A 10,951-nucleotide genomic window follows, 5' to 3' on the forward strand; every position below is an offset into this window, starting at 1 on the left:
GGACCCATTGGGGGATGACTCCACACTCTCAAAGTAATATTGACCCTCCATATATGTGGGGTTCATTTATATATGTGTGGGATCCACACATCATGAGTAATTCAGATTTATAGGAACTTGTTAGCGTTGATAAGGGTCTCAATCATTACTTTTATTTTTTTATTACAAAAATTTTAAAAATTTTAAAAATTCTATTAAAAATTTTATCAAAAGTCTCATGACTCACATGAGACCTATATTATAAAGATTCTACACCATAAAAACATTTAATAAAAATTTTAATAAAATTTTTGACATTTCTAATATTATTTATTTATTTATGTTTATCACAATTCTCTAATTTCTCTCGCCCACTTTATCAGAACCAACTGTTCGTCTGGACTACTTATATCTGCGCTCTCAACTCTTCTATTTCCTGAGTTTCGCAGACAAACTCAGCCGCAGCAGCAGCTTTGGGAGAACTCTGGCGGCGGCGACGGTGGTTCCGGCGGCGAAATCTTTCTAACACGATTCGATCTTAAGTATACTCAGTCGTCTCCTTCGGTGTTCCTGCAGCTAAAATGCGATCCAAGGACAGAATCGCCTACTTCTATGACGGTTCGGTTCTCTTGATTTCGATTCACCATTTCAATTTTCGTCATATTCGACTGTATCCACACACATACTTTTCTTATATTTGGGTTTTGATTTCGAGTCTCTTGACTTTCCACTCTACTTCCCGGAAAATCACAATTACAATCAGAAACCCTAGCTTTCGTGTATATGTATGATTTGGATTTTAATTTTTATGGGGAGTATGACTATGGAGATGAGTGTTATTGGCAGGGGACGTTGGAAGTGTGTACTTTGGGCCGAACCATCCGATGAAGCCGCATCGACTTTGTATGACTCACCATCTTGTCCTCTCCTATGACCTCCACAAGAAGATGGAAATTTATGTCAGTATTGTGTTATTTTTGGAAATTCATTATTGTTGCATATTCAATTTTGGTTGTTTGTATAAATTGGTAACTTGGGTTGTTATTGCTGTACGACAGAGGCCTCATAAAGCATATCCAGTCGAGCTTGCGCAGTTTCATTCAGCTGATTATGTTGAGTTCTTGCACCGGATTACCCCTGACACTCAACACTTGTTCTCGAATGAATTGGCAAGATGTATGAGTTAGTTTGTAGATCCTGCTTGTTTTTATGTGTGCCAAACTCTTTCATTTACTGTTTTTTTAAGCATATTATGAGAATTTTTATAAGGGTTTGCTACCTAGTTGTGTGAAAGAATGACTGTCTTAGTTATTTTGCATCAAGGTATGTACTTTAAGAACTTGGTGAAGTTCAGGTGTAAATGGAAGTTGACTGAGTGGATAACTTGTGGCTAATCTTTCGTAACAAATTACTGGTGTGGAAATTATTAAATTGGGGGTGTGATTACCATACCTGAGTGACTGACTGCAATAATTATTCGCTATGATTCTGCTGATAATTTTTAGTTCTTTCATCACTGCTTCTGAATTAATGTGCTATTAATTGGGTGGATCGGACCAAGTGATGAGTTTGGCACTATGTTGGTTTAATATTCAGTCTTATTGACTATCAAATAATGTCAAGTTTTGTTTGTCCACCTCACCTTTTCAGATAATCTTGGAGAAGATTGCCCTGTCTTTGAAAACCTGTTCGAGTTCTGTCAAATTTACGCTGGTGGAACTATAGGTAAAGTATGCTCAAATAGTATTGTAATTTAAACTTGAGTGGCATTAAGTTTACCTTGACTAGGGATTGAAGTTTTTTGGCAGATGCTGCACGCAGATTGAACAATCGGCTTTGTGACATTGCCATAAATTGGGCTGGTGGACTACATCATGCCAAGAAGTGCGAGGCATCTGGTTTTTGTTACATCAATGACTTGGTTTTGGGGATTTTGGAGCTTCTAAAATATCATCCACGCGTTCTATACATTGATATAGATGTGCATCATGGTGATGGTGTTGAAGAAGCGTTCTATTTTACAGACAGGTAATGACAACTCCCTCTCTCTCTCTCTCTCTCACACACACACACACACACACACACACAATGAGTGTGAATGTGTTCTTGAAGTGGGAGGGGGTTGAATAGGGCAACCTAAATTTTTAGGCATTATTTCAATCTTTCTTCCTAACTTGCCTTTATTGTCTTGCATTGAGCCTATTTCAACTTTTTATGTGCTGCTGTTGAATTTGATATGCAACTTTTTCACTCACAAGTTAAGTGTTTGGTTGGGTAGAACAATTTGTTTTCTTCGATTTATTTCCCCAACCCAAGCTATGCAAAATTTTAAATTTATTATGTCTTCAATTCAAATTATAGACCAATTAGTGCTTAATCATCACACTTGTTCTCAATCATAATATTTTACTTTTCATATTAGAGCTATGTTACATGGATTTGGATTCAAGTATTCTATGCAGCTGCGTGTCCAAGCATCGTTTTTCCTGAACTTAAATTTTATGATATTGGGATATACATCTAAAAGTTGGGTATAACTATAGGAACTTGTTTCAATCACTTATATATATTGCATATTGTATAATAGTATTGGATAACATGTAAATTATTTAGAATTGTATTTCAAATTAAATGAGATTTAGAGAAATATGGAATTTATATCTCCCATTTCTTGCAAGAAGCTACAAATGTTTATTTACTTGCAAATGTGAGTGTCTTCTTTTTCAAACATTATATAAAAGTAGAGGATTCAAATGTGTAAAGTTATTGAACACATATCCCACGCTCTTACCCTTAGTATATTTGGTAGGCATGAATACCCTAGGAAAGTAAAAGAGTCCATGTAACATAGCATAAGAGTACCACCGATGCATCATGCACTTAAAGTTCACAAACATTCATGGCAAATTTATGCATGAATCATGTTCATCTCAATAACATGGAAAGATATAAAACAATGTAAAACTCATGAAGTTTATAGATGACCACAAGATTTTATAGTGGTTTGGTTATTTGCCTACATCCACTCCGAACGTACCTTACCTGCATTATTCCATCCTAAAACTGTTTCACATACAACAATACAATGCGTTTAAACCCGCCCAAAATCACAAACGTCCAAATCTCAAACTTAACACTTCACTAAATTAAAACCCATGAAATAAACTTCGAGAAGGAAACCGATTCCCACAAGCCCACATGCCTTTATGTGAGACAAACTATAGTGTGTGATATAATTATTGTACGAACTACACTAAGGGGATGAGGTTTATATCTTTCACAAGCACAAGAATTTCGAGACTTCTTGGAGCAATCTCTTCCACAACTTGTGTTGAAGGTTGAAAATTATTCTCACTCTCCATTATCCAATAATAGAATAACACTCAAAAAGTGTTTGTGAGGGTACAAGAGAGATATAAACTCTCCAGGTGTCTTCCTCTCATGAAAAAACTCCAATTGAAAATGTTGGGGTATGTATAGACATGGTCCCTATAGTTGTTTTTTCAAACTGAGCCTAGTTTAGCTGGCCAAACATTGTTCTCCGGTTTGGTCAGATCAACCTTTGATTGCTGGAAATCCAGTATTAGATTCCACTTTGGTCAGCCAACGTGTAGTTTGGCTGACCCAACTCGTGGGTATGACAAACCAGCTATGGACCTACCTTCTTCAACCAACTTATATGGTTTAGTTGCCAGCTGACCAGACCAAGCTAATCGTATGGGTTGTGGTGCCCATTCTTCGTGGTCTTTTTGGCCCTCGTCTTGTCCAAAGCTTTCTCCATGCCGATGAAGCTCTCCCATAGCACTTCTTCCATGCCAAGAAGTTTACTTATAGCACTTCAAGCTTTCAAGGTTTTGTAGGTAGTCCAATGTGCTTCCAACAGTCGTGGTTAAAGTTCCTACCTCAGGTTGTGCACAAACAATCATAGAACTGCCAATCTATGCTAGTCCTAGCACTAACAATGTGTATTTGTATGATTATCAAGCTGTTCAGGGATGCGGTGGTAATGGTGTTGGAAACTTGTAGGTAGTCCAATGTGCTTCCAAAGGTCCTAGTTAAAGTTCCTACCTCAGGTTGTACATAAACAATCATGGAATTGCCAATCTATGCTAGTCCTAGCACTAACAATGTGTGGGTGTATGATTATAAAGTTGTTCAGGGTGGACTGGTAATGGTGTTGGAAAACCAAACCAAACCAAGCCTTAAGGCCCATCAAATGGGGGTCGGCTACATGAATCTTTCTCCTCTACCCGACTCGTGTTGGAAACTTTGGACTTAATAAAATATGACAAAAATGAGAACATCCCCTAACTTGCTATAATCTGTGTTACATGGACTCGGCATTTTGGGGCAAAGTACTTGTGTTGACACGACACGACACGGGTGCGGATGTGGGATCTTTGTCAGATTCGCGTGTTCTCTCTCGGACACGGCTCTTTACAGACAACAAAAGAGATGAAAGAGGGAGTGAAAGAGAGAACCTAGTCACCTGTTGAAATGGGGAAGACATCGGTCGCTGCTTCGACATGCTCGATGCTCGATCTCGATCTCTTGCTCGATCTCGATCTCCTGCTCTATCTTCTCTCTCGTCTCTCGATCTCGATCTCCCTTCTCTCTTTCTCGGTCGCCGACTTCTTTCTTCTCTTCTTTGTTCTCTCGATCTCCCTCTATTAGTATATAATATTAGTAGATAATATAATATATTAGTAGATAATAATATAATAATATATTGGTATATAATAATAATAATAATATATTTATTAGTATATAATATTAGTAGATAATATAAATCTCATAATATAATAATATAATATATAATATTATTTTTTTTTTATTCAAATATAATATTATTCATCCATTATTCATATTACATTTATATTAACATATAGTATAAATTACATTTATATAATAATATATAATATTATTCATCCAAAAAAATTATATAATACAATATATCATAAATAATATAATTTTTATGTCTAAAATAAAAATAACTTATTTTATCATATATGATATAATCTATTTTATATCTAAAATAATTTTTATTTGTTATTTATATAATATAACTCATCTTCATATAATAAATATATTTTTTTAAAACAAACTATTTAACGTGTCCCTGTACCCGTATCCAAATTTGGATACATATCCACGCATCCTTAATTTTTAATTTTGAAGTATCTGACCCTTAGATACGCACCCGCACCCGACACCCGTACCCGCGTCCGTGTAACTTAGGCTATAATTGGATAAAAGATTTGACTACTTTTTTTTTTTTTTTTGATAAATTAAAAGATCTGACTACTTAAAAAATGAAGATGCGTCAATGTGGTATTGTTATTTGATTGAGTTGATCTAAGCAATTAAAAAGTGCAATTCTTGTGCTAAACAATGTGTGCATGATTGCATCTTCAACCTTGAGACTATTAGCTAAAATTTGTAGCTTACAATTTGCCAGCTGATCCTTGTCATGATCACTTCTAATGGTAAATATTTTGTTTACACAGCAGAACTATTGTGTCCTTTAAAAAAATAATACCTCCAAACATGGCATTATTTGTGAGTTAATCTAGATGGTTTAGTTGATAGGTGACAGAGATATTTATTTTGATGATACTCCCAAGTTCCAACCATTATGAGCAGAGATTGTTGTTTGATCCATTAAAAATATATAAGATAAATTTCTCATTTGGTTTGTAGGATTGTTCTCTGTGTGATTTAATTTTGCCTTTTTCTTTAGAATCTCTCTCTGTAAAAGGGAATTTTTGAAGTGATTCACATGAAATTGACTTCTAAAATAAATTGCCATGTCCTTCTTCAGAATTCAATGATTTTGGTGAATTTCAAAATTACAGGGTGATGACTGTTAGTTTTCACAAGTATGGAGATTTATTCTTTCCTGGAACAGGTGATGTTAAGGTACTTTTCTTTTCTCCTGTTTTCATATGTTATTTCTTAGCAGTGACAGTGACAATTGTTTATTTATCATGAGTTAAACTTGTATGCCTATGATGAGAATCTTTGTAAGGGAATTAGGAAAGGGTGAGAGGATTTCTCCCCGTCAAATGACACCTTTTACCAACCTATTATACCAAATATGTTTCTTCTCCTTATCAATGTTATATTGGTATTACAAAAGTGACTTAATTTAGGAAACTGGGGTCCTAAAGGTTTTCAGTTTATTAGATATTTTCTGTTATTTAAAAGGTTTCTACAATCTATTGTAACTTTTATTGTGTATCCTGATTGAAGCATGGTATGCTGGAAATGTAGCTTTTGTGCTCGCCATGTAATACTATTGTTGAATCATGCACACTTATTCTCCCTCTCAAAGCGACCGATTATTCCAGATGTTTTTCTTCTCCCAAATAATGTTGAATTGTTATTACAAGAGTGTCTTAATCTAGGATATTGGGTCCTAAAGGTATTCAGTTAATTAGAACTTTTGTTATTTAAAATGTGTTTACTATCTATTGTTAAGTTCTACTTCCAGTCAAAATCGGGAGTGCTATTCATGCAATGTTTTTCTGAAGGAAATAGGACAAAGAGAAGGAAAATTTTATGCCATAAATGTCCCACTCAAGGATGGGATAGATGACACCAGCTTTACTCGGCTTTTTAAAGCAGTAAGTCATTACTAAACACAAATTCAGGACTGCAATCTCTTTATTTTGTTTATGGTTTGATAGCATCAAGGGTAAACTTTTCTGCTCGCTGTCTGTTGTGCAGATCATTGCCAAGGTTGTGGAAACATATTTGCCAGGAGTGATAGTTCTCCAATGTGGGGCAGATTCACTTGCCGGGGACCGCTTGGGGTGCTTTAACCTCTCCATTGATGGTGCTAGTCTACCTGTAATTGAAACAATTTTTTTGCTTTGAACTTCTTAATAATTTGCAAATTACAGTGCATTCTCTTGCTTATTCTTTTGTGAGGATGTTGATAAGGTGTTTAGTTAATGTGCAGTGGCTGTGATGTTTTATAGTGTTATTATTGAATTTATTGTGATGATTTTTGCAGGACATGCTGAATGTGTGAAGTTTGTCAAGAAATTCAATTTGCCCTTACTGGTACGGGCATGATTTGAATTATTCTGCTTGGGTTTCAGTATTTGTGCCATATGTTATACATAATTGAGATATATTTATATCTGCAGGTAACGGGAGGTGGGGGATACACGAAGGAGAATGTTGCTAGATGCTGGACTTTTGAAACCGGAGTTCTTCTGGATACAGAACTCCCCAATGGTATGCTAGCATTGTCTCTTTGTATTTTGTTGCTTGTATTCTATAATATCATGATATGCAGCAATGCAATTTGAGTTCTATTAGTCAAGGTCTAAAGTATTTTGAGATGTTGAGCTTTTTGGAAAAAATGTGTAATTTGTATTCATGCAAAACTGTCCAGGTTAGTGTGTTTCTTTTTCTTTCATATGCAACACTGATGATGCTTTGACTGAGGAGAATTGTACTTTTCTCCATTTTGTACATAACTCACATGTACTTGGGTTGCTCCCTGTATTTTGGTGTCAAAAAGAAGAAAAAATAAAATAATGGAAATTTGTGTATTTCATTTGAATTCCTACGTACTTGTTGTTTTTGTAGCTATTTGAGCTTTGGTGGTATATTTATTTATTTTTCAAAAACTTAAAAAGAAACTCTGAAATTGGTTATTGTTTTTTTCTCTTCCCTTATTATTTCGTTAATTTGAATATCTTGTCTTTGGTTAAATATATGGGAGTTTGAAAAGTATGCTCGCATATATTCAAATATTAGAATTAGAGAATAATATGGTAGTGCATTAGGTGAACTGGCAGTTATTTCATATAATTAGTTAACACTAATTAATTCTATATCCAATTGAGCCCATATGGGTTCTTAGAAATGCAATTTTTGCATTTCAGTTCAGAATCAGCAGCATTTGTGGGAGACATTCAACAGCAAACTAGGATATATTAACAGATTATCAGATTTTGTGTCCTTTGATGGCTAATGCTGTGTGATCAAGATCACAACAAATGGGGGCTGTTTGGAAAAGTTGAAAAGTGGTTTTATGTTACCAAGCTTGAACTCACTATAGCTCTACAGTTTCGAAAAAGTATAAAAATTAAATTTGAAATCTTTCCCAAAATGTTGAGCCTATTACATACTTAAAGCCAGAATATGAATTGCTGGCACCTGCCAAACACTTTCAGATTGCGGTATTTCTTGGCTAAACCAATTAAGAACTTCCCAAAAATCTGTTATGATCTGCTGTTAATCTTCTTTTGGATATCTTTATTTTTTTTATTTATGAGGTTTATAAGGATTAACGTTTCAAATGCCAATTGTCTGCTGTGCATGTGATAGACATCATCTTTATCAATAAACAGTAGTGGGTTATAGAGATACAAGATCCATTGACATGGTCATTCGTTTTAAAACTTATTTATTGCTACAAAATCTTCTTTTTAAGGTTTTGGCCTCTTCTCTTCTGTTCCTAGAACTTCTATAGTATGACTCTGTTTTTGTAAAGAATTCTTATTTCAGCTTTTATAGAAGGGGTCTGTGATGTGAATGACTTTGTAATTATTGAAAATATGGTTCATTAAGTTCTTCATGTGACTTTATATGGCAGTTTGAAAATTTTCTTGCAGAGATCCCAGAGAATGAGTATGTCAAATATTTTGCCCCAGATTTTTCGTTGAGGATTCCTAATGGGCACATAGTATGTACTATTTTCTTTTCTTTTGTTTCTAATTCCATTGCCCCTGATGCATCAAAATCTATGTTGTACCAATTTTTCACCAAATACTATATACTGATATATATTTCGTCTTTGTTTTGATATTTTTATTTTGTTGATTGTGCAGGAGAACTTAAATAGCAAGTCATATCTTAGTATGATTAAAACGCAGGTGTTGGAGAATCTTCGTTGCATTCAGCATGCTCCAAGTGTGCAATTGCAAGAGGTAAATAGCATAAGTTTGCAAACAACAAGCCAGCGAGAAATGCTCCAAAACCACTTCAAAAACCGTTCATACAGCTTGTTGGTGCATTTCATCTTAAAAAGCTCTTATCTAAATCATCTGATATAAAGGGTTATTTAAATGAATCTTCAATTGAAAGTAAAAGTTGCCAAGTGTTGAATTTCATTAGTTTCCGATCCAGTGATGGATCTGCAGCTTGTGGAAAGTCCAATCTCCTCATCCACCTGAATATCTGTAATAATTTCTAATTTGATTCCATTATGCCCCCTAGTTCAATAGTCTTCATGAAATTCATGCACTTCTTTCATGTTCAGCTTCATATTCTACCTTCTTCATTATTTCATTTGTTTTAATGTATATCCACCATTAGATATCTTTGACGTCAGCATGGCATCACTGTTCAAACCTAGAGCCAGACGGATAAGCCAGTGAACTGTGAGCTATAGTGCCTTTCCAAGTTGATGAACGTTCTGGTTTTTAAACTTCGGTTATAGCTTTAATCTGAATGGTATGATACTTGTATTGAAGAAACTTAAAATGTGCATGAAATATAGGCCTCATTTGGGAAGTGGCTATTTTAGTTTTTGGCTATTTTAAGTAGGCTAAAATTTTTGTGTTTGGGAAGATGATTGGATTTTTTTGTGGTTGGATGTGATGTTTGTGAGAGAAAAAGTGAAATGATTATGGGTTTGATGTGATATTTTGTCTTATTAACTATTTTAACCTATTTTGTCTTTTTGTGATTTTTAGCCTAAATTTGGCTTTTGTTTTTCTTCCCAAACGACCCCATAAGCTAAATATTTTTGACCTGGCCCATACCAAATTTGTCTTATGTTTGTCAAATAGATTCATAATATTAGTGGACTGAAAAACAATGTTTCATATGTTGCAGGTTCCACCAGACTTCTATATTCCTGATTTTGATGAAGATGAGCAGAATCCAGATGAACGTGTCGATCGTAAGTTGGAACTTCAACAATTACACTACACACCTCTGGGCATACTTGTTTGCATGTGCATTTTCGTTTAGTTGCATCCAGCATACAATGCTTAATCTTAATTGAACTTTTTTTTTTTTTTTTTTTTGGGTTTAGAACACACACAAGACAAGCAAATCCAGAGAGATGATGAATATTATGAAGGCGACAATGACAACGATCATAATATGGATGATGTGTAATGTTTAACCCGGGAGAGACTTTGTTTCGGTGATCGGGAGTATTAGATTTTGACTCACATGGGATTTTTTAGTGTGGGATACATAAGTAATATTCCAATTGATGGACATACATTAGCATTAGAAATACTTATATGTTGTTCATATTGTATTTAGTTTTCTTCTCTATGCTTTAATTCTGATTGATGTCAAAGTATCATTGACTTTTTAACTGAAGATTGAGAATTTACAACCAAAAGAGTGGGCAATGATGGCTGTTATATTTTGAACTAGTTGATGAGTGACCAAATTTATCTAATGACAAACCTATGGACAGACTGTTGTAGTTTATTCCAAAATGTAAATTGAAAGCTATCGGCATCTTTATTCTAAATTCAAGATGGTTAACTTTTCAGAACCTACTTAAATGTTCCTCAATTTTTGAAAATGTCCTCAACTATCTTTCTTTTCATTTCTTCGCTTTTCTTTCTCTAGAACCACTCCACTACCCCCTGACCTTTTCTCGCCCTTGTCCACGACTCGAAACCCTATTCCCATCGCTCCCTCACTCTTCCCTGCTCTCTTCTTCTGTTCCAGCCCCTTTCCACTTCACCTAATAACCTAGTTGATCCAAACCCCAAAACCTTTAGAACCACCCAAATCTGAACTACCGAAACTGTACAAAACCCCTCCAGCTTTTAACGCGTTTTTCTTGATCTCTTGAGCTATAAGTGGACCTTTTGAGATAGGCTTGAGGGTTTTTTTTCCCTCCTTCTTCGAGGACTATAAATCATACTATATTACTTAAAATTTAATTACTTCATTTGTCAGTTCATTTATTGGTTGAATT

At 34.7% G+C, this 10,951-nt stretch overlaps 1 protein-coding gene across 2 annotated transcripts; it reads left to right on the forward strand.

The window, feature by feature from the left end:
- The first annotated feature begins 319 nt into the window (after window positions 1-319).
- On the forward strand, window positions 320-10,360 carry HDA9 (histone deacetylase 9). 2 transcript variants are annotated; one of them, XM_028254491.2, is made up of 14 exons: window positions 320-597; window positions 826-938; window positions 1,038-1,155; window positions 1,630-1,704; window positions 1,788-2,007; window positions 5,835-5,898; window positions 6,513-6,605; window positions 6,709-6,817; window positions 6,998-7,047; window positions 7,134-7,224; window positions 8,613-8,683; window positions 8,829-8,927; window positions 9,838-9,904; window positions 10,040-10,360. In XM_028254491.2, exons 1-14 carry the CDS (start codon window positions 561-563, stop codon window positions 10,123-10,125), a joined length of 1,293 nt encoding a protein of 430 aa, XP_028110292.2. In that variant the 5' UTR covers window positions 320-560; the 3' UTR covers window positions 10,126-10,360. The 2 variants fall into 2 exon arrangements, 1 of the variants encoding a protein (XP_028110292.2); XR_014350636.1 differs by having other exon boundaries at window positions 343-597; window positions 8,829-9,453.
- The last annotated feature ends 591 nt before the right edge of the window (window positions 10,361-10,951 follow it).

Source organism: Camellia sinensis, chromosome 14, assembly GCF_055761805.1.
Source record: "Camellia sinensis isolate YWXY chromosome 14, ASM5576180v1, whole genome shotgun sequence".
NCBI lineage: Eukaryota > Viridiplantae > Streptophyta > Magnoliopsida > Ericales > Theaceae > Camellia > Camellia sinensis.

Bases quoted from the DNA above. Each gene is read 5' to 3' on its own strand.
- HDA9 (XM_028254491.2), top strand. From the start codon at position 561: ATGCGATCCAAGGACAGAATCGCCTACTTCTATGACG. The intron at 1,705-1,787 runs GTAAAGTATGCT...GTTTTTTGGCAG, and splicing joins TTACGCTGGTGGAACTATAG to ATGCTGCACGCAGATTGAAC. The intron at 5,899-6,512 runs GTACTTTTCTTT...GTTTTTCTGAAG, and splicing joins CTGGAACAGGTGATGTTAAG to GAAATAGGACAAAGAGAAGG.